The 23,917-nt window shown below is 39.7% G+C and overlaps 2 protein-coding genes across 3 annotated transcripts; one reads left to right on the top strand and one right to left on the bottom strand.

The window, feature by feature from the left end:
- Window positions 1-471: 471 nt before the first annotated feature.
- Window positions 472-15,684, bottom strand: LOC131461672 (cysteine-rich secretory protein LCCL domain-containing 1-like). 2 transcript variants are annotated; one of them, XM_058632929.1, is made up of 15 exons: window positions 15,562-15,684; window positions 11,098-11,411; window positions 6,343-6,461; window positions 6,078-6,210; window positions 5,851-5,966; window positions 5,383-5,483; window positions 4,721-4,885; window positions 4,562-4,622; window positions 4,221-4,287; window positions 3,956-4,086; window positions 3,176-3,219; window positions 2,974-3,046; window positions 2,643-2,712; window positions 2,359-2,492; window positions 472-1,719 (listed from the first exon to the last, which is right to left on the bottom strand). In XM_058632929.1, exons 2-15 carry the CDS (start codon window positions 11,362-11,364, stop codon window positions 1,668-1,670), a joined length of 1,533 nt encoding a protein of 510 aa, XP_058488912.1. In that variant the 5' UTR covers window positions 11,365-11,411; window positions 15,562-15,684; the 3' UTR covers window positions 472-1,667. The 2 variants fall into 2 exon arrangements, with proteins under 2 accessions (XP_058488912.1, XP_058488903.1); XM_058632920.1 differs by lacking the exon at window positions 15,562-15,684 and adding an exon at window positions 13,168-13,442.
- Window positions 15,685-16,047: 363 nt separating this feature from the next.
- LOC131464515 (neuropilin and tolloid-like protein 1) lies at window positions 16,048-23,398 on the top strand. The gene is made up of 10 exons (XM_058637017.1): window positions 16,048-16,176; window positions 16,265-16,330; window positions 16,843-16,977; window positions 17,514-17,762; window positions 20,141-20,182; window positions 20,513-20,640; window positions 20,771-20,999; window positions 21,862-21,975; window positions 22,051-22,195; window positions 22,285-23,398. Exons 1-10 carry the CDS (start codon window positions 16,149-16,151, stop codon window positions 22,799-22,801), a joined length of 1,653 nt encoding a protein of 550 aa, XP_058493000.1. The 5' UTR covers window positions 16,048-16,148; the 3' UTR covers window positions 22,802-23,398.
- Window positions 23,399-23,917: the final 519 nt, after the last annotated feature.

The raw sequence follows: 23,917 nt of genomic DNA, 5'->3' as shown, positions 1-23,917 counted from the left end.
TCACTATAGTTGTTAGCAGCAGAAATATCTGCTTTGTCATATCAACAACTCCAAAGGTAGTATTTTAGACTTTTGGTCCAGAGCCTGACAAAAATTAATTTTAGCTGAGATTGGCAGGAAGTGAATAGTTTGTGTGTTAAATCCAGTTGGTAAATTGTAATGACATTTGCTGCTCTGACTGCCAACATTTACTGAATGCAAGAGGATAAGATCTGCTCCCTGGACCTGAAATAAGCAGATTTCTCTTCCGCTGTTCCCCCACAGTTCCTGGAAATACCCACAGCTTTCGAGAAAGACAAAAATTTAACTTGAAATGTTTCAACCCACAGCTGAATTTGAGACAGCGGGAAGCAGCAGGGTCTGATATTTAAAATGAGGCCAATCGACCGCACTGTACTATATATCTGAAACCAACTTCATTCGAAAGAAAGAAAGAAAAATAAACGCATACAAATTATATTAATACACATTAAAACTTTATTTCAAAGTATATTTATGAAGATTCTGCCATGCACATTCCTGGCCAGCCAGGATCCATATTTATATAATGTGTGTGTGTGTGTGTGTGTATGTATGTATGTATGTATGTATGTATGTATGTATGTATATATATATATACACACGTGTGAAAAATCTTGTGTGATAAGTACATGTTTTATTGTTTCAACATCTACTCATGTTATTATGTTTCTGCTTGTTTGATTTGTAAAGCTGGAAATGGAAAAGTGTTCAACATTATTTACATCACTATGTACAGAAATATACAGTCTGTATTTTCACCACCTGTTTTGTTGCTATACTGTAAATAGAGATTTCACTGGTTCTCTACTAAAATAATTGTTCTTTTAACTTTTAGGTCATTGTCAAAAAAAAATGTACTTTGCGAAAAAAATTTGTTGAAGATGTGTAGAATCTGCTTATATCGTGTACACTGTCAATTTTCATCGTACTGTCAATTTTCATCGTACACTATCACTTCACCAAAATGTTGTTGGGATTAAAAATATGTTAAAGTAATATTATTGTCATCCATTTTCTGTTCAACTGGTACCCAAAGTTTATTTAAATTAAACTTAGAAAGTTATATAAATGTCATAATTTTTAAGTTTGTTTTCTTTTTTTAAGTTTAGACCCACTTTAATTATTACATTAATGTATTGTGTTTATTTGTGACCTATAAGTATTCATGATATTATGTAATCTTTTCCCTTTGGGGTTCATTTTTAAGAAACATGCATTTTTAGACAGTGTCCTCACTTTTCTGGAAATGTTTTTTTTTTTTTTTTACATTTACTCCACGTCTGATTTAATTCCGGTCAGAAGCTGTTATAATATTAAATTATGGAGTGATTTTAATCTGGTGGCATTACGACATGATGTGTGGTGGCCTGATGTGATTATTATGGCCGACTCTAGAGAGACGTAAGGAGAGAGAGATCCAAGATCATCACTCACCGGGAAATTCTTCTCAAAGCTAAGTTTGGAGTCATGACCAAAGTTAAAAGTGAAGCCTTGATGAAAGTCATGTTACAGTTTTAGGGTCAGAGGCTGAGGCTTATTTACTGTAGCACTGTGATGTAATTGCAGGTTGTACGAGTGTAATGAGTGGGTTTGCTGGTTGTTCAGTGGCCATGTTTGACGGTTCTCTGGCCTTTAAGAGTGGTTTTTCACATGACTGCGAACACTCTGAAGGCTTTTCCTCCCGATGGATTCAGTAAACTGGATGGAGAAGAGCAAGAAAAAGAGACAGAGAGTGAGTGGTACACTAAGGTTTTCTGATATAAAGATGTCATTTGGGCATTTAATGTGTTCCAGTTGGATCCCAGAGTTTCCAAGTTCAGAGCAACAACTCACACACATTGACATGGGATTCCAAGATGGCTGCCACCCTAAAAACACTGCTACTTATTTATTCCACAGTAAATCACATGTACACATAGTACTGTTTAATTTCCAACCGTAGTCATGTTGCTACGCTGTTTGTGTGCACAAAACACCACGTAGAGTGTTATCGATTGGAATCGCTAACAATGGCTAGCCTGAGAAACTTTTGACGACATTTCAAGTGAAGCACGGCAAACTTAAGGTGGGTTACTCTCAGTTCCAATTTAGCCCCTACCGCTTAGCCCTACCACTAAGTTCTCATGTCGTGTGTCCCCATACTTGTTGAGACACAGGGGGTAGGGAGAAGTGTTTGGGCTAACTAGCAAACTAGAAACTAACAAACATTAAGCTAATGTTAGTTAGCAAGCTGTGTAGCTATGCTAGACACAACAAAAGTTGATAACTCAATTCCAGGCGGCAAAGGGTAGCGGTAAAAATGATAACTGGGATTGGGCTTCATATATGTAATTGTACCTCTCTGAGGTGACGCCGTTCTGTGAACTGCCACTGTACTGCTGTCGTTTGTCCACTGGCATCACATCGAGGTAACCTCCAGACTCGTTCTGGATCACTCCAGCGTGAATGGCCGCTCTACAGATACTAGATTTCTGTAGAAGAACACAACAGTAACATGTCCGTTTGTCTGGTATGTGTCTGCAGACATTTAAAAAAATGTTAGAATCAGAAACTTAAAACTATACCTTTAATTACAAACAACTATTTACAATGGATTTCAATTAACAATTCCAGATACTCACATCTGAGTAATAGTTTGTCCCAATGACACGGATTCGACTTTCACGCAAACAGTTTCTGGGACAATACAACCTAAAAAAAGATATTTACATACAATTTATTTTTGAAAATTAATAATGTAAAAGCAGTATGTAAATGTCTGTTGACAAAGTATATCTCTAAAAACATTGCTTGATCGATGACGTCAAAGTGTCTTGGACAAAACCAGGTAAATAACCTCTATTATAAAGCCAGTCAATGTGGTTAAACTTCAACAGTGAGATGTTTACAGTCAACATGAACCTTCCACAGCTGTTCCACACATGAATGAACTTGAGGCGGACAGATCGTTACCTTGGACAGTGTCGTACAGGTTTCTTGAACGGGCAGAAAAGAGCCACAGTGGTTTCACATGTTACTGCTTTGACTGAGTGAAAGAAGAAGAAGAAGAAGAAGAAAAAGAAGAAGAAGAAGAAGAAGATGCAGCAAAATTACTCTAAAAGTGTCATCCCTTCTGGGTCATTATTGCAGTCAGATGCGATTGTGTGAATCTTACCTGGCACTGTTTCTACTTTGAAGGAATTTGCACTTCTGTTTTTCCTATGAAATATAAGAAAAGCCATGAATCATTACTTAAACAGCTCCAATTAAGAAAGCAAATATAAGGTAACTAAGACACATAGTAAGTGCCAACTGTTTAGTGCAGTTCTTCTACGCAAACAAGCTTGAGATGTGTCTGTCAGCAACAGATTTTAGCCACTTAACAAAAAAACTCAACTTATTAAATCTATATCTGCCCATGTTTACGATATCTGAAGAATATATTAAACCCCATTCTTCTCCCTTTTAGATATTCTTTTCCAACATAAAAACCCAAGTTTGTCTCACTTTGTAAACCTCTTTCATTCCTGCACCAAATTCCATAGAGAAAATCAGCAATTTTACATCAAGGCATACAGGAGTTGTTGATCCACTGCTGCCCCCAACAGTAAGTGAGCCTTTTTTGTGACTCGGATTTACATAAGTCACACAAACCTACAAAACAAGGCAGCGGTCGACTAGCAGCTTGTGCGTTCCAGTGAGCTGAAAACTGAGATTTTCTCAATGGGCTTTGTTGCAGGATAGAGAATGGTTTGCAAACTGCATTTTCCTGTTAAAAAAGGTTGTCTAATGACAAGATCAAGTGGCAAACATATTCTGTATATAGCACAGACTTGAATCGATTGAAGGGGCAATCACCGTACAGTCAGCACTGACTATGCGTCAGTATTTTATACAGTCACACACTATCACTTTAAAAATTTTAAAACAACTAAACACAGAAACGGTGTCATACCCTAGAGACTGAATACCATTCTTGTATGATTTGGTGAATTGCTGTTTTCTGCCCAGTCTGGTCACATCCAGCCATCCACCGTCGTCGCCAATAACACCTGAATGTAACGCGGCTCCACACACGCTGGACTGCTGCAGGAGAGACAGGAAGACGTGAATGTTAATGTAGAAAAAGTGACTTAATTCTGTCACCACGCAGATGTACAGCAGCTTAGATCATACAGGGAACGAAAATAGAGATGTAGCTGTTGCTCGTGAACATTTACCATGTCATAATATCCAGTTCCAACTACTTTTCCGTGTCTGTGGAAGCAGCCAGGTGGACACTCATATCTAAAATCCAGATAAAGTAGAAAAGTGAACAAACTACAGTGCTGCAATAATGAACTGCTTATTAACCTTTTTTTTAGTAAGTTTTAGTACTTTTTTGTACAAAATATTCTACAAATGTTGCTTCTTTGTCGTGAACATGATCTGGTTTCTTGATATATACTTGGTTTATATTAAATGAATAAGTATGAAAAACATAACATTTTGAGGTTGATGTGTATATACACACCATGTGATCATTTTCGTGTAAAATACAGTTGCAGTGTGTGTCTTTTACCTGTTACAGGTTGTCCCCTTGCACTGGTCTCTCAGTTTGGTCTCACACTCCACCTGTTGAGCTAAAAAAAAAAAGAAAAAAAAAAGAACATTTAACAAATGTTCCTAATAATGTGAACATTCCCGATTTGCCGCACTCAGAGCTGCAGTATATCCTTACACATCTGCTCTGTGCTGACAACCGGGTTTCTTCCCTGGGCGTCAGAGGGCGAGGGATCTGGCGTCTGAGTCCTGGGTTCTGGATCTCTGTCCCTCACTGGTTCGGGTTCAGGCTCGATGTAGTTCTCCTCGATCTCAGGAGGCGGACGCCTGTCCACGCCGCCATCTGAAAGTATGGATTTCGTGTTAGTAGGACCTTTTTTTGTTGTGTGGAATCCATGGTGCAATGCATATTAAAGGGATAGTCCATCCTAGAATAATTTGTCTATATTGATGTGTTTGAATGCACCAAAGTCCATTGAGAAAATCTGAGTTTTTAGGTCATCGGGACATGCAAGCTCGTCTACTGCTGCCTTGTTTGGAACGTTTGTGTAATTTAACTAAACCTCAATGAAGTATTTCAAACACTAAAGTCACAAAATAACATTTAACAACATTTAAAAAAGGCAGCAGTAGATCAACAACTCCTGTGTGCTGTGATGTAAAATTGCTGGTTTTCTATATGGACTTTGGTGCAGGAGAGTAATCGGTTCACAGAGCAAGGAAAAACTTCAGTTTTCTTTTTATGGTGAGATGAAGCAGCCAACAAGTTTTTTTTCAAGACATTGTAGATTAAGTATAATCTATAAAAGATATAAGGCACTTGACGTGGCACAAACTCACCCTTGTAGCAGAGGTTGTCCCTGCAGCCTCCAGCATAGCTGGCCGGACAAGCAGAGCAAGGAGTTCCATATTTATACGGAGCATGACCCCACCAGTTACCTCTGAAAAATACAGGGTAAATGCAAAACAAACAACAAGACTTATTTTAATAAATAAAAAGTACACAGCAGTTTTTCTTCATCTTTAAGTATTCTAACATTAACTATAACCAAGATCTACATCATTTACTTTCGAGTTTCATCTGTGCTGACGATGAACCATTTTTCCTTATATAGGACATTTTTTTGGCATAAACACTGACCTTGTCAGGACCAGTAGTCTTTATGGAGACCAAAACCTGGTCCCTAATGAGGCAGAACCTAATTTCTGAGGAACTGGTTAAGTTAAGGACTAAGATTTGAATTGTGGTTAGGTTAAAGTTGGGGATAAGGGTTTGTGTAGGGTGTCCAAATGTGTGTGAGAACTTACGGTGGAGAGTAGTTGCAGACCAGATAAACAGCTTTGGCCCAGATCATCCCCCACACGTTCATGTTGTAACACACATTGATGGCACAGCCGATGCGATTACTGGTCGCCCACACCAACTGAAATCCAGATAATCCATAATGACTTAAATTATGCTGAGAGATCATGTTCAATCCCGGCAAAAATATGTTGCCTCCCCTTAGCTTTTAAAGGTAAAAGGTGCTGTTTACCTGAGTGTAGTGAGTGCACACAGGTCCTGAACATCTGAACGGACAGTGTGGGTTACACTCCTGGGAGTAGGGATAGCTGTAATGCCTCACCTCATCATACCAGGCCTGCACATGGTAGGTAGGAGGGCGGTCCCTAAAGTGAAAGAAAAGGTGTCACATTTTATATATGTACTTTAATTTCATCACCAAAAACACTTTTACATTGGACATTTACATAACGTGAAACAGTTTTCAGTGATTGTCAAGACTAGAAAAGTGCCCTCACCTGCCCCAGTGAGCTCCAAGATTTTGGCCTATTTGAGTCAACATGTGGCTTGGTCCGTGTTCCCAGCGGCAGGCGTGTGCCCAGTGCTCCGCACTCCTCTCCAGCTCATAATCCCATATCTAAAGAGAACAAATACACATGCGGAGAAAGACGTAGGTTCTGAAAGGTCAGCGAGGGTAAACGGTTATTCCTTTCAGCACACAGTGTAGTTTATCAGCTCTATAGCAGATTAGCTTTTCCTGAACCAGATGTTTGCAGACCTGTGACTCCACACTCTGGATCCATCTTCTGATTTAAGTGGGAAAAGTGGCCACTTACCATGTTTGTGGCTTTGGTCGCTGCTCATTACACTTTACCAGATATCTCATCATTCCCTGCGCTAACCATAAATACGCGGGGCAAAGTGAGCCTGAAAGATCAACCTGCTCTTTACTTTAAAGGGATAGTTCAGCTCTTTTAACATGTGGTTTTATGAGGTGCTGACACACAGTCAGCGACCAGCCTGAGACGTGGAAAGCTCACTAACAACGTGGCCGCCAGTGAGATGCAAGGAAAAACTAATTTCAGCTACTTCATAAAATCTATGCCTGCTAAAGTTTATATCATAATAAACAGCCTTTTCCAACTGGAAAACCTAAAGTTTGCAAACCACTCACTCCCACACCAAAGTCCATAAAGAAAATCAGCGATTTTACCACAAGGGGACACAGCAGCTGCTGGTCTTCTGCTGCTTCTTTTGGCAAGTTTGTGCCACTTAGGTTAGTCCAGATAAAGGATTTCAAACACAGAAATCAGAAAAATGTCATATTTTAACTTATTTATGGGTGCAGCAGTGGATCCACAACTTCTGTATGCTGTGATGTAAAAATCATGGATTTTCTCAATGGAATTTGGTGCAGGAAGAGAGCCATTTAACGTTTCTACATCTGCAAACATATTCGTACTTAATCTGGCGTATATTTGTTGTCGTCTATGGTTAAGTGACTATGATATGCTTTTTGTTGTGTCCCCCAGTGGCAGCAAAGTCAGCGCTAACCATGCGTCAGTACCTCATACAACCAGACTTAAAAAAAAAAAAAACTGAAATCACCCTTTAAAGCACTGCGGTTGTATGCACACTGCCTGCAAATTTAACACACTATAGCCAAAACGAGGCCTCACCCATTAAACACACACGTAGCCTCTCTAACACACAGACACGTATATGAGAGAAGAGAAACAGTGAGGTATCACCACCACATCAGTGGCAGCTTTGTGCTTCTATTCAGTGCGGTTGTTTAAAAAGTGTGTTTCCAGTAAGAAAAGCTGCCAAAACAGAGAGTCCCTGTTTGGGAGCTTGATGACGTCTTTACTCTTCAAACTCAATTAAAGTGAAAATACCTGAAAACTATTCACAAAAGGAGAACGTAGGTGTATATAATCAGATGTTACTGCTGTGTTGGTAGAAGAATAGCTGCAGTGTGTGTGCACGCCGCTGTTTAACACCCGGTTTAGTCGCATTAAAGCTATCACACGTCAAAACTAATCGGATAACGTTTAAATGTGGTGCTGCAACTGCTCTGACCGACCACCATAATGTCTTCCATATGTTTAAGTAAGGCCAACACACTGTGTTAGTGTGAGTGTTGCACTGTTTTCCCATTCACTTCATGTTCGGTTGGAGATGTGATTATTTGGACATTTTAATCCAGCTGTGACTCAGACACTGTGGCTCTGTGGTGTTTTCAGTCCACCACAATCATTCAATTACAGTATACACATTGCGTAGAATTTGATTATCATTCTCTGTGTTTAGGGTTCACCCGGAAGATGGCATGAGTCTCTAATGGTGCATTAACACCTCCTTCCACTGGCATCCTTTTCATTTTAGGATTGATTTTCAAATTTTATTCTGGGTTTTTAAAGTTTTTTTAAAGGATCGTCTGAGCTCCTCCATCTTAACACTGCATCCAAAGCACTGAGGTCAAATAAAATTATGCTTTAAGACCGAGCAAAAAACTCAAAAAAGCCTTCTCTATAGCTGCCTCTCACTTCAGGATGAGAACATGTTACTAACACTGTTTTAGTGTTTGATTTTTATCATGATTTATTGGGTTTTATGTTTTTTATTTTCTACCTTGTAAAGCCTGGTTGTTTTTAAATGTGGTACAGAATTAACATTGATTCGAATTCAGAAAACTATGGTGGTTATGCACACCAAAAAAGGACGTAAACACTAAATCACAACTGTCTCAGTTTACGTACTTAGCTTCTGCATCAATATGCGAATCACCCTCCTCCAGCTGGCTTGTGTTTTTGGGTTGCTGTAAGAAAAATGGCGTCACAAGATGGACGCCTCGTAAAGCAAGGTCCTTGCAGGAGTAATCGGACTATGAATCGCATTATCTAGGTATGTTAGTCCGATTAAGACTCGCTTGATTTTAGTTGGACTAACGCGTTTACATGACATTAAGAAAACTGGATTATTGTCTTAGTCTGACTAAAGTCAGACTTCTAACATGCACGCAAACGCACTGATTGATTTGGTTGTTCGTCTGTGTGCGTTTGCCCTACGACAGACTGGCGACCTCTGCAGGGTAAACCCACCTTTTCACCCTATGTCAGCTGGGATTGGCTCCAGCTCTCACCACTGAGCCACTGTTAAACTCTTAGATTCCTTTGCACCAAGCAAAAAAAAAACATCAAAGAATGACTGTCTGACCATTCCACCAGCCCAGTTACGCAACTCTCACTTGCAACAATCTTCAGCAGGGACTAATAATCTCTGCCAGCTCATTATTCTCTCAGCGTTCTTGTTATTCTTCATCCTCAATTATCCGGCAGAGGGGCAGATGGACGACCCATCAGCTTTTGGAGAGAGAGGTCACAGTAACTACCACCGGGCTCTCGTTTGCATTCCAAATCCCATTGCAAGTGAAAACCTGTTTCCAGCCATCTGCCATGCAGGACCACCTCTGCTACAGAGCGTTGAGGTTTATAATCTGGTTGATGTAAATTTGTGTAATCCATATTCAGTGTAGTAAAGAAAGGCCCTGTGATCATGTTTGAACTGAGTGGAGTGCAGGCCCTTCTGGCCTCCGGAAGATCCCGCGATCTGAAAACCAAATACTTGGCCGTCATCAGTTCCCTGCCTCGCCACATCATTATCATCAGTAATAGTATCCCTCGCTGGAGAAACACAGGATTAGTGTACATAACATACATTTACACTAGCGTGCCCTGCACTTCAAAGATCAGGGCTCGACATGTTTGAAATAGATTCACCGCCGTGGCACCCAAAAATGAGATGCATGGAGGATCAAACAAAAGATAACATCGGCCTCGGCCAGAGTTCGAGTGAGCCACGGCGGACGGAGGAGAGATGGAGGTGGAGGAAGGGAGGGAGAGTGGAGAAGAGGGGGAAAAAAAGCAGTGAAGAAGAAAAGGAGTGATAGAGTGAGGAGACGCAGGGCAGGAAGAGAAGGAGGGAGGGGAGGGATAGTTGAGGTAGAGGGCAGGACAACACTGTGGGGGTGAAATCTGGAGCCAGGCCAGAGTCAGCGATGCCAGAGCCTGCCAGATGATAGACCTTCTTTCCCTCCATATTCTGCTGGCTTCAGTTGATAGACCTCCACTGGCACAGTCACATAGATGCTTTACTCACATCCAAGATTTAGGACTTAAGTGTCAAACCACTCAAATTTAGCCAAAGTCACTTCCCTGTGTTGAATCTGTACCATTGTAGACATTCAGCCACAAGGACATATGCTCCTCACCCAGATTATTCATCCAAATGTAGTTTTTATATTTGCTTTAGAACAAAAATAATAATTTACTGTTTAAGAAGCTGTGACCCATCCATCCATCTTCTACCACTTTATCGATCGAGAAATGTGGGGTCACACTCTGGACAGCAGACAAACACAGGGCCACATAGCGACAAACAACCATCCACTCTCACTGTCAATTTAGAGCGTCCAATTTGCCAAATCTGCATGTTTTTGGACTGTGGGAGGAAACCTGGAGAACCTGAAGAAAGCCCACACATGGGGAGAACATGCAAAATACATGCAGGTCTTCTTGGCGCACAAGCAAGTGTGCTGACCACTACACCAACCGTGTTGCCAAAGCTGTGATCCCTTACTATCAAATATACACTCACCAGCCACTTTATTAGATACACAGGATGTCTAACAAAATGACAGGAGTGGCACTCAGTGTGGTCTTCTGTTGCTCATCTGCAACGTCTGTTGTGCATTCAGAGTCTTTTGGTTGTAACTAGTGATTATTTGACCTACTTTTGTGAGGTGTGGCTGCCTTTCTATGCTTTCAAACTGCTGCGCACTGGACATCAGCTCACTTCATCTTTGTTGGACCAATCTCTAGAAGCCCTTGAGACGCCTTCCAGCACAATGAACCAAAATCCCTCAACTCTGTAAAGTGATATAAAAGCAGAACTCTTTGGCCTTGGAGGTAATACCGGCTTTCTTCTGTTGGTAGTAAGGTCAGTTGTAAATTGTAACTTGGTTGAAAACATATAATTTGGTCGACGTCTTGAAGTTTTGCTTATGTTTTTGGTTTTTGGACCCCCCCAAAAAAATCCCTCTCAAAACATTAAAATGTGGAGTATCGCTTTTCCTTCATCCCCATGTTCACTCACGTGTTTAGCATTCCAGAGCTTAACAAGCCTGCCATGCCTAGTTACAATCACTGAAGTATGATTGGACAGGGTTAGGTTGTATTCCAGTGAAGATTGTACGAGTCGACAGCACTCACCATGTACTCCATGTTGGAGGCAGGAGGGTGGACCTGACCACGCAGCTTGTTGTGCAGGTCCAGAATGAGGTGCATGTCTCCCTCGCTGATGGCCCTCCTCCCTCGTGACCTCGCCGTCCACCACTCCTCGTCCCTGTCCCTGTACTTGTCCAGGAGGGACTCGAGACGTGTGGAGTTGGTGAGGACCATGGTCAGGACGGTCTGGCTCAAGTACAGGAACAAGCTTGCCGCTCTAACCAAACCCAGGACAGGAAGAGGACTCTTCATGACGGGGAAAAGAGCCGACTACTACAGAATGAAGAGGACTTTTATAACTGCAAAAGAAGCAGAGAGAATGCATGCTGGAGATAAAAATGATAATTTTCACAACTTTATTTCTTAAGACACTTAAGAAGAGAGTGAGAGTGAAGTAATGTGACCCCGACAGCTAAAGAAATATTTGTCTCTATAGACTTTGATGTGGGCAGAAACAGTTTATATACAAACAAGTTTCCTGTCAAAAAATACTAACTAAATGACTAAAAGTATATCATACAACCACACTTCAAAAGCACTTAGTTTAGCACTCAATATGTGGCCAAAGACGCATTCACACCGTCTAAAGAATGTAACCCACTTCTGAATGTGGTCTGATCCCAATCATTTCACAGATACACCTGTCCACTCAAGACAGATAAGACCATGTCTGAATGGAATGGAGTCTTTTTGTCCTTTAATCTTCCTGTAGAGCTCCGGTAGCTGACGTCATACAACCATGTAATGTAACCAAAACAACTCCATTTTGGCAGGAAGTGGTGCTAATTCACATATATAGACAAAACAGACAGCATATACCCACGTATAGTGATTCTACTTGTAGAGTGATCTAGTCATAGCAAGTACTGATGTGAATCACAAACCTACATTTTTCATCCAGATTTAATGCTTTGTGGTCAGTAGTTAAGGGGATACTTAAGGGAAAACATAACTTAAATTGAAAGTGCATGTTATTGTTGTGAAAGTGCATTGGACTAAAGCATCTAAAGATCTAAAGCCTTACTCTATTTTAAGACAAGCTATGGCATTTCTGTGCTATAATATGTAACTTAAATATGTTGTTAATGTTACGTGCTTTTATTGTGACGAGGGCTCATTTCCATACTCGTGAAAATCACCCGTAGGTATTTGGAAGTTTTATATATATGTATGTATGTATGTATGTATGTATGTATGTATATATATATATATATATATATATATATATATATATATATATATACACACACAGAAGAGGATTAGGGCCACATGTGATTATTTTCTTGAGAAAATAATGAAAAAAAAAAGACAGATTTCCTGGCTTTAATTAAGAATTTTGGCTTATTTATTTAGCCCTTTTGTTTCTAAAATGAGTTTTCACATGTGGTCCTAGTCCTCTAGATGTATTCAGTCACTGGTACCGTTCATCTTTCAAAAGCGTTTCCTGCCAACATGGTGCTGTGAGCAAACCGAGTCACATGACGTCCGAAGTGCTACAGCAAATGATACTGACAGTAGAGTTTGCAGTGTGAGTGCATCTACAGGTCACTGCATCACTGCATACAGTGGCACCAGTGTCAACTCATGCTTTTTTATATACATGTAAACACAGACAGGAGGTTTAGTGCACATGTGTGAGTTACTATGCTGCATCACTGCAGGGTGGCAGGCAGGATATGGATTTATATGAAAAACACTTTCTCAAGGAATAAAATGCATTAATTTATTTGACACTACAAACAAAAAAAATATAAAATGAAGGTAAAATAAATGAAAAACAAAAGACACAACAGAAATATTCCCAAAGTAATATGTTGATTCTTTTTTAAATAGTAAATATTCTTCCACTAAATTCTAAACTAACCTGTAAATATTAACCTGTAACTCATCAGAGTGCAAAATATACCAATATGCACTTTGTAAAATAGCAAATTCTTAGAGTTTTTCCTTCTAAATGCTCTGTGGCTCCTTGAATTGCATTTTAATATATGATATTATTTTTTAATAGAAAGACATTTTAAAACAAAACACACACAGACAGTGTTTGAAATGTACCTTTAAAATCCGTCAAGCTGGTCAGAAATAAATCCCAGGTGTAATATTCCAGATGCAGATGATTACAGAGCGACAGTTTTCCTTCCATCTATATCTCACACAGCGCGTGCTCACTCTCTCCTCACTGTGAACACGACACGAGAGTCCACACGGGTCTATTTTATAGAGACCTGTGGAATTCCTCAGGTCCAGTGGCGCGCTGCTGGCTGCAACGCTGCTCACTTTTTGCGCTTATATGCCAAAATTTCCGCTTAGCAACGCGCAACGCGACGCACCACGCCTCCATCTCCAAAACCCTACCACTGCAGCTCCACACACATATACACACACACACACACACGCACGCGCACACCCATACATACATACACACAAAGAGTGATGTGATGTAACGTGTGAGGGTGAAACCTGTGTGAGTATCAGGACAGTAAAGACTCGTGCTGCAAATATTTGGCTGTTTCCAAGCACTTTACAATCTTCAGGACTCCAGAGGGGATTTCATTTGCCATTTGTCCATGTGCAGACTATACTGGTGCGTGGGAAAGTCACTGCACATTAACAACATTACCATATACAGTGTCAATTAATTATTAGTGTTGTGTTAATTATATGGTAATCATTTCCTTATAGAAAGGCGACTTATCTTATTTCTAATGCAGGTTTCAGTTTCCAGCACACTATGTGATTAATGTGATAATATCACAGTATTACCGTGGTATTCCCAAATAATTAATATAAAGTACATAGTAATGGTGCATGTATGAAAGTGTGTGTACATGCATGGACTGAACTTCTGTGACATCAATTTGTTTTGATGAAACACCAACAGCAGCAACATTAGAAGCAACAACACAAACAATAGAGGCAACAACAGCAGCAGCAGCAACACAACAGTTGAAGCAACAGCAACAACAGTAAATGCAACAGCACCAACAACAGTAGAAGCAGCAGCAACACAACAGTAAATGCAACAGCACCAGCAACAGTAGAAGCAGCAGCAAAATAGAAACAGCAGCAACAACAGCAACAGTAGAAGCAGCAGCATCACCAACAACAGTAGAAGCAACAGTAGAAGCAGCAAAAAAATAGAATCAGCAGCAACAATAGAAGCAATATATGGTAGCGACATAGTGAAATTAAGTGCAATATCTCAAATGCACTCCTGTTTTACACTGTAAATATAAAGCCAATTCTCTAAATATTCAGGTTATTTAATTCATATATATATATATATATATATATATATACACACTGTACAGATAATTCTAGTTTTTAAATCACCTTAATAGTCTATATGTTCTATTGTGCATGAAGTGCATGCTTATTATTTATTATAAAAACATAATTTACACTGCTATTTCAGAGTTATCTTATCATTATAATGATCTGTTAAATTGGTATAAACAAAACCAGTTCACCAAAAAGTATTTTTCCTCATACTACTGTCTTTAGTTCGAAGTCATTTTAAAAGATTATGTTGCTATTTTTTATGCTTTGGTACTAAAAATAAAAATCACTACACTATGATTCAATGACTTCTCTCTGTAACTTCACTGATGATGGACTGAGCATGTGCTGCCCCCTCTTGGACACAGCAGAAAATATCCTCAGTAGCACATCCATGCACCATAATAAAGGTCCAGTAAAATGTCAGTGTTTCTCATTTTCACAGATTGAGCCTTTAATTTTGATATCAGGATTTGGGTCAGCTCTACAGAGGTGCCCATTTTGGACCATCTGTTACATTTTGATGCTAACTGAAGGCTGTATATTATTTTCAGGTATTCAGCTGCAACGTGTTGTGAAACTTCACCAGTAAATGTTGTTAAATTGTACACACTGGTACCTTAAATTAAGGTAATTGAATATGTTTAAATAATTTTTGCTCTTGGCCAAAAAACACATTCTTCCATGTTTAAATTAGCATAATCTCAGCTAGCATACAGAGAGAAGCTGCTAACGTGTGACACCACACACTCTCAAAATGTTTGTTCCTCGATTAAACCTCGATTAAACTTCACATTAAGTCGATCAAACACTCAAAACCGAGTGATATTTCACTACAAAAACACATTCCAACATTTAAATTGTGACTGTTGCAAGAATGTAGATGGTTTTACACCAAACGATCTCAAAATGTGTTTGAATTTGAGCAAAAAACACCACACGGACTCACACAGTAAACCATCTGACCCAACAAGACGCAGTTAACGATCTCTGTTTAGCTCACGTGCTTTTAAACCAGTAAAAACATCTCAGTTGTCTAGATCTCAGTGACTATTTGCGTATTTTTCCACGTGAGTAAACCATTTTAACAAACAAATACGATCTGCGATCACCTGTCGTGTTTACTTGCAGTCTCGTGGACAGGTGTGTGTGTGCGGATGAAAGACTCACCTGTTACTGCACTGACGATACATCATTATCATAAATTATTACTCATATAAAAACGTGAACGTTTAAGGTCTCGCGCAGCGCAAGTGTCACTGTCTCCACTGCCACAATGTGCGTTGATTGACAGATGTTTAAATTTAGAAATAGCGCCGTTTTTCCTGACGCTAGAATCCCATTGGCTGAACAAGGGACACGTGACTGGGGGGCGGTGCTAAAAGGTAAAAGTGAAGTTTATTCTGACAGAAATATATACAAATTTGTAAAAATAAATAAATTAATGTCATTTAATGTAATATGAGCAGACGTTTTTGAAAAATAAAAGTTCCTTTTTAAATATAAAAATGCAGAATTAAGAATGATAGACAAATAAGGTACCAATCACATTTCAGTTGGCCCCGCCTCTAGACCCGCCCACGTGTACTCGCAGAGGATTAGTGGGGCACAGACTGTGGTAAATGCTGATTTCTCAGAGAGTGGGATCAAAATGTCTGAGAGAACATCAAAGGATTCTCTCTGGAACGTGACTTTATTCATTTATTTATTTATTTAAAGTAAATGAATGTCTTAATTTGTGAGACAGAGCTGCAGAAATGCTGCACAAACTTCTACTGCTCATTGGTAAGTTCACAATTGTTTTATATTGATGATAACTTACAACTTTTCAAAAATAAATGATACTAATAATAATATGATTCTCTTCTTTCAGTTTTAGCAGCCAGCCTGGTCTCACCTCAGCCGTCTGCTGCCACAGCTACCAAAACAAAAACTCAAGGTATCATCTCTACTCACACACTGTTGTATTAATTAGTAACAAATGTATTAAAATTGTTTAATAAATACTTTTTAAGTAATAATTATTATTATTGGGGCTGCAAAAAACGAATCGATTAAATGTTTATTAATTGAATACTAAACAACTATTTTGATAGTCGATGAATCGGTTTGAGTGCTTTTTTATACCATTATTAAAATATATATATGTAAACAACAAATCAATTAATCCAGAAAATATTGACCATAACAACAAATAGTTACAAATTGTATAGAAGATGATCAAATGTATCAATACAGATATATCAAACTATGACCTTGATTCTATATTATGATTATTTTATCTTCAATTCCTGCAAAATTACAATCATTTCACCTTCACCAAGTTTATATACTGAATGTTTTTTTTAAAAAAAGAAAAGAAAACCTAACAAATGTACCTAAGGCTAATTATAAAGATATCATTCTTGTGTATTTGTGTGTTTTGTTCTTTTTTCTTCTTCTGGTTCCCAGTGAAGAACAACTCAGGTGTGACTCCAGCAGACAAGTGTGGGACATGGGTGAAAGAGCCTGACGGAGGTTACTTCACTTCACCCGACTATCCTGAGAGATACCCACCTGACAGAGAGTGTGTCTACATTATAGAAGGTAATGACGGGAAATATCCCGTCAAATTATTCGTTTTGGTCGTGACGACACATTTCAGACCCGATTATGAACGTTGGATACGATGAACAGAGATTGTAGTGTAACATAACTGAAGGACGTAGATTTGACGTATTTCCCTGCCTATTCTGAGATCTACGACGTGCTCCTCCGTGTTGACCAATAGGAATGCCCTACATACAGTGCTTAACACACAGACATAAACAGAATACAGAATTTTTCAACTTTTTCCGGAAAAAATCGCGCTTACACGATGGCCTATCTGCGTCCAGACTTGTACCGCCACCCAATGGTGAAGTGGGATACTACAGAAACCTGACGCGGGAGTATACCAGGGTATTGCGCGTCGCATTGCGGGGTTTAATGGCAGCTTGAATACATGATGTTGCGTTACTGCCAACTTCTGGATTTAGAAAACTCCTACACTACGCAGTCCGTCATATTCTTTTCATCACGACTTTAACTTTTGTTCCTCCTGGTTTCCTTCATCTTCCGTTGACCTCACGCGTTTCCTCCAGCTTCTCCTCGCCAGTGCATCGACTTGTTCTTCGAGGAGAAATATTCCATCGAGCCGTCGTGGGAGTGCAAGTTTGACCACATCGAGGTTCGCGACGGACCCTTTGGCTTCTCGCCCATCATCGGCCGCTACTGTGGACAGGAAAGTCCGGCCTACGTGCGCTCCAGTGGGAGGTACCTGTACATCAAGTTTGTGGCTGACGGGGAACTGGAGGCCACTGGCTTCTCTGCTCGGTACAACTTCACACAAGGTGAGTGAGGGAAGTTAAAGGGATAGTTCAGGGTTTTGTTTGGCTGTGGTGAAAACAGGAAAGTATTGTGAGGATTTCTTTAAAAATGAAGTTTTACGTCATTTTAGCCATTGTTTTCTTAGTATCTTACCTACTTTTAATGTCACAACTTAAGTATTTGAAAATGATCCCTTTTGGACACTTATGTCACTTTATTTTATGTTTTCTTGCGCCTTCTCATGAATTTGAATTTTCCCCTAATATTTTTTCCTTTAGGTTTAAGTTGTCCTGAAAAAGCCCTTTTAAAGTTGTCAGCACCAGCCAGAATGTCCTCACTCCCTATGGTTTATACATTTCTTGGTCCTCACAAAGCTACACATACAAAAACACCCACACACGGAGTTAATGAAAGCTTGTTTTCAGGGGAATTCAGCTTGTCAATGCTGAGCCACCGCAGCAGCAGCAGCAGCAGCAGCAGCTTAAGAGACTCCAAGTCAGAGGGTTTATTTATGAACAGCAGATTTTTTTTTATAGGGCACCTTCAACTGACGACAGTCAGAGATTAAACTGCATCTGTCCCATCCTTCACTCCTTCACTCCTGTCTCTATTTACCATGATGGAGCCTCATTATGTCGTATTCTTTTTTATTCCTTAAAGGATTCTTTCAGTTTTAGACGACACTCTCGAGTCCTTTTCACACACACACACACACACACACACACACAGGGCAGGTTTCGTTTACACAGCACTTTTTTAGATACACTAAGGCAGTCAAGGATATTTGAAGTCATTTAGTGACTTAATAGACGAGCAGTAAAAGGAGTAAGGACATAAAAGTTTTACTTCAATGGTCAACTGTTCTCTCTTTTTCTCATTTGTATGTTATAGCCAAAATAAATAAATTAATTCACTCAAAGGTGCAGAAAGATTTAAATGCAAATGTAATCAATGACCAACTTGTAAAGAAATTTCATCATCAATTCATTGGTTTAAGTGTTTTTTAAAGAATTAAAACTAGTTTTCAGCTGCTTAATTTCCTGATTTCTTTGCTCCATATAACAAATAAATAACAAAAAACTGAATAATTTTTGGTTTGTGGCTAAAACAAGACGTTTGAGAACAACACTGGGCAACATTTTCTGACAATTTATAGACCCAAAAAACGAATTGATTAGCAAAATGATTGTTTAATAGATTATGAAAATAATCTTTAGTTGCAATTTAACGAAAGAAAAGTGTCAAAGGTGTAAAATAAAAATAAAAAAATCTTCAATTTGAAAAATGATGGTAGTAGCAGACATATTTTTGTACAAAACTCATACATAACTTAAGTAATAGAAGCCGGAATGCATTGGAAACATACACATCGAGAGAGAGAGAGAGAGAGAGAGAGGATGAATGTGAATAATCTGAATCTGGTCGAGTCTGAAGCAGAAGCGGTTCAGAAATGAGAGGATTAATCTGAATCTTTGTTGATTTGACTCCTTCACCTGCTCGTCTTACATCACAAACTCTTTATTTTTAAACACAGTTACACATTGCTTCTTTTTAAAGCCAAACATGTTGTGCTTCGTTTGTCTTGTTTGTTTGCTATATACAGATTATAAAACCAAATAATATGTATATGGTTTTATAATCTGCTCCTGTATTGGGGCTTTTATGACACACACTTTAATATCTGGCAAAGGAATTTTTCCTTTGCCAGATATTAAAGTGTGTGTTTGTAAGATATAATAAAATAATAATGAAAGAAAATCTTCTTGATTTTGATCACTAGGTTGTTGAGGTCTAATCTGTCTTGAACTAAGCTGCCAAATCAGGATTTATAATCCACCTAGCAAGTAAATTCATCAGCACAAAGGTTTAGAGCACAATATCTGTTCCCTTTCTCTCTGTGTGTGTGTGTGTGTGTGTGTGTGTGTGTGTGTGTGTGTGTGTGTGTGTGTGTGTGATGTACGAGATGAAGGTTTTGGAGTTTTTGAATGAGGGCAGAGTGAATAGGTTGAGATTATATAAACCTCAGTCAGCCGTGTTTTTGTCTGTTTTTAATAGAAAGCTAAATCTAAATATTTTTGACAATCGAAGGTCAGAGATTTTCGTTTTATCTCCACCATTTTCATCACCACACAGCATATGGGACGTTTTTCTACTCTTGTATTTATGACATATTTAATATAACTTACAAACAATACAAATTATAAAATAATAGAGAAAAAGAATGAGAATAATCTAAAAACAAATTTTACTTTCTATTCATTTGAAATTTAAAAAGGTTTTTGTAGTCTTGGGAATAAATTAAATGTTGGTGATAATGTTGAAACCATCTAAAAAGAAAATGGAGGAAGGAAAAATGCTAACGCAGCATTCCCAGCTAGTAAATGCTATATTTTTCTTTCAGATCCCGACTTCCAAGACCTTGGTGTACTCCCCGCTCTGCCATGTGAGTCTTATACTTATACTTGTAATATAAGAGTTTAGGAGAATCTCCAAAAGTTCTGTGTCAGTTTTTTTTTTTATCCACGCAAAACAAATGTTTACGGAGCCCAAAAACAAAATTTCTTGGAAAATTAGTCTGTTTTCATGTTTACAACCAAGCGAAACAGCTCCACATACAGGCCTGGCATGTGGCAATGATTTGGTCCTTTTGTGTCTCTGTTATCAACCCAAATTATCTCCACAACTTAAAAGTCATGATCTCATGATTTGAGATCTTTATGATCTCAAAACTGAAATAGTTTTAAGTTTTCATGCAAAAGATGCGTCTCCACAGTTTGTGAGTTTGAGCTGAGCGGTCCAGAGGGATTCATTGAGTCGGCTCAGATCGCCAAGGACGGTCAGGTGCTGAAGACTGAGGCTGTGGACTGCAGGTGGTACGTCAGGGCTCCACCCAGAGCTAGGGTATGGATATCTGTCACAAAGCTGTTTACTTTGCTTCTTCTCCTCTGGTCGAGACATATTTGAGAGGGGTAGTGGGGCTTTTTAGGTTCAGACTAAATAAAGGTAAATGTGGTTCCGATTTCCCCCACAGATCTACATGCGTTTTCTGGAGTACGAGATGCACAACTCCAATGAGTGCAAGCGCAACTTTGTCGCCATCTACGATGGCAGCAGCTCCGTTGAGCACCTGAAGAATAAGTTCTGCTCCACGGTGGCCAACGACGTCATGCTGGTGTCGTCCGTGGGTGTGGTGAGACTTTGGGCAGACGAGGGGAGCAGGAAGAGCAAGTTCAGGATCCTCTTCACCACCTTTCATGAGCGTGAGTGAAGGCCTTTCAGTGGTTTTTGGGGTTGCACAAATGGTGTGTTCCAGTTGTAGATGGAAGTCAGGTTTAGAGGGGCATTCTAGTTGATAGAACACTCCCTCAGCTTGGAAAGTTGAAGCAACTCCACAAACCACGACATAGGAGCATACAATGGCTGCCACTCATTATTAGTAATAACATGCTATATCCGAGTTCCTGGGTTGGATCCTAAGAAGGTCAACAAAGTCACTACCAAATCAACCGCATCCTTCAGAGGAGCCTGAAATGATCCTGCTGAAATGAGACGGTCTAGCCCACAGAGAGCATCACCAATTCTTCCAATGGTGCTCAAAGAATTCTGGATGTCGTCGGCTATGAAGGATACGTCGGATGGATCCTTCTCAGGCGATCGTTATCCCAGAATTCTTTGCGTGCCAATAGAAGAATTGGCGAAGGATACACCTCTGACGTATCCTTCAAACAATCATTGGCTGCATTTGAAGGAGTCAACGAATCAAATTGAAATAGCACAGCCAACGTCGCAGCACTGTGTCGATGAATGCACATCTCGGAGGATCCAGCCCGTGGATTGGGCATTGCCAACATTGGCCCAAAATACGTTTGCACCCATGGTTGTTTATGATTTCTCAAATGAAACGCGGTCAACTAGGAGGTGACGTCACTCCCAGTTTAAATTTCTGATGTAATTGGAACGCACCACAAGCTCTCAGTGACAGATGAGCTTCATCTATGGGAAGAAACCTCCAAATAGCACCTCTAGAGGAGGAAATACGTTAATATGCTCAATTCTATCAGAGAAACAAAACGCAACTAGTGTTGAAAACATCTTTATCTCGTCTTTGCTTTTGTTTTCCAGCTCCATGTGAAGGAGACACCTTCTTCTGCCACAGTAACATGTGCATCAACCACACACTGGTCTGCAACGGCGTCCAGAACTGTGTTTACCCCTGGGATGAAAATCACTGCAAAGGTAACCTGCCACACCTTCAAACAAATCGTGTATTTGTCACATGTCTTATAATTCTATGCATTTCCCCCTCACCAGAGAAGAGGAAAGCCAGCATCCTGCACACACTGGACAACACCAACCTCACCATCATTGGAGTGACCTGTGGTCTGGTCGTCATCCTGCTCATCATCTCTGTCGTCATCCAGATTAAACAGCCGCGTAAGAAATACGTAATCCGCAGGTGAGGTGTTACAATGGTCACTACGAAATCTTTTTCTTGTGACGCACACATCAGCTTTTTATTGTGCTTAACTGCTCTGTTGTCTTCAGAGATGACTTCGACTCTGCCCTCCTGCACCCTGAATTCGAGCCTCCTCACTACGAGCTCTGTACTCTGCGCCGCGCTCCGTCAGGTGACATGAACGACGCAGCCATGGCAGAGGACTTTGAGAAGTTCCACAAACTCCGCCGCTCCTCCAGCAAATGCATCCGTGACCATCACTGTGGCTCTCAGCATGGCAGCGTGCACGGTAGCCGCAACAACCTGAGCATGAGGGACACCACTATTACCAACGACGGGGGCGCTCTTGTGCCGCAGGCAATGGCGGGCCAGCAGTCGCCACGACTCACCCACCACACAGCTGCTCCAGCAGGTCAGCGAAGCATCCTGGTGATGAAGCACAGTTATTCTCAGGACGGGGCAGAGAGGTACCGAGCAGAGGAGGAGGATCTGATGATGGAGGACGGTCCCACCACCAGCCAGCACCACATGCACCCCCATCATATCCACCACGGCATGTCAGGGCTGGATCACACCGTCCACCGTACACTCTCCAATGACTTTTAATGGGCTTTCATGGACATGAAGTACATGAAAATAGACCAGACACAAATGGAACTGCACTCAAACCATCTCAAGGCCCTTGAAAGTGCTTGCATTTTGTGCAAGAAAGAAGTTAACTTGATATTTAGGTACATTTCTCCTGTTTGGTATGACGCCACCAACTGTTTCATGCCCTGCATTACTTGATGTATGTAGACTAGGCCTACACAGGACCAACGTTGAATCATAATTACTAGCTGTGAGATTCCGTGCAGAACGAGTAATGTAATGTTAAGCAAGAGAGAGCAAATAATGTCATGTCTGGGAAATTCACGTTTCATGTTTGGCTTAAAACACTTTGGTTTAGTTGCTGTTTGAAATAATTTTGTGTATAAATGATGTCTTGCAGTGATAAAAGCTTGGCCCTTATTCTCCCATTAGGCTTAAAAGGAACCAAACTGAGACTTATATCAAACTAAATTTCCTCTTGTTTAAAATTGTTGAATTGTTTATTTTTTGTTGTTGATGATTTATGATGTTTATTTGTGCATGGATTGTCCAGCTTTTTGTTCATTAAATGTCTCTATTAGTCATTTATCTATTTCATTAAATGATTTTCCTTTTTCATTTACCTGTAATTTATGTGTGCTGTCAGCCTTTCACACAATGTGGAAGCCCATGGAAGAAAGAACAGATGGCAACATAGCCCTTTATTTATTTTTTTACAAAGTTATTCAACGAAAGGTCATGATAATGACAAATATGTCAAAATTGTGAGATATGTCAAATTTAAAAGAAAATAGGACAAGTAATGAGAAGAAAGAGAGAATGTAATGGACTGGGTGGTGAAGGAGTTTTCTTACCCCAGAAGATGGCAGTAATGCAACATGATGGATACAAGTCCCATAGAAGAAGAGGAGGAAGAAAAAGAAAACTATGAGATTAAAAACCTTAATTACCAGTTAAAATGTATAATGAAATAAAATGTCCAAACAAATAGTTAAATAGTGGGAATTACGAGTTGAAACGTAATAATTATGAGATATAAAGTCCAAATAATTAGATATATGGTGGGAATTATGAGTTGAAAAGTCATAATTATGAAATCAAATGTCCAAAGAAAGAGATAAATTCTGGGAT

Source organism: Solea solea, chromosome 1 (assembly GCF_958295425.1).
Source record: "Solea solea chromosome 1, fSolSol10.1, whole genome shotgun sequence".
In the NCBI taxonomy this organism is placed as follows: Eukaryota; Metazoa; Chordata; class Actinopteri; order Pleuronectiformes; family Soleidae; genus Solea; species Solea solea.
Note: the sequence above shows the minus strand (reverse complement) of the source record. Positions and strands in the feature narration are given on the sequence as shown.

Excerpts from the sequence above, each read along its gene's own strand:
- LOC131461672 (XM_058632929.1), bottom strand. The coding sequence starts at position 11,364 with ATGAAGAGTCCTCTTCCTGTCCTGGGTTTGGTTAGAGCGGCAAGCTTG. Across the intron at positions 6,462-11,097 it reads CCTCCAACATGGAGTACATG|ATATGGGATTATGAGCTGGA; the intron begins GTGAGTGCTGTC and ends TGTTCTCTTTAG. Across the intron at positions 2,713-2,973 it reads CCTGTACGACACTGTCCAAG|GTTGTATTGTCCCAGAAACT; the intron begins GTAACGATCTGT and ends ATCTTTTTTTAG.
- LOC131464515 (XM_058637017.1), top strand. The coding sequence starts at position 16,149 with ATGCTGCACAAACTTCTACTGCTCATTG. Across the intron at positions 20,183-20,512 it reads TGTACTCCCCGCTCTGCCAT|TTTGTGAGTTTGAGCTGAGC; the intron begins GTGAGTCTTATA and ends GCGTCTCCACAG. Across the intron at positions 21,000-21,861 it reads CTTCACCACCTTTCATGAGC|CTCCATGTGAAGGAGACACC; the intron begins GTGAGTGAAGGC and ends TTTGTTTTCCAG.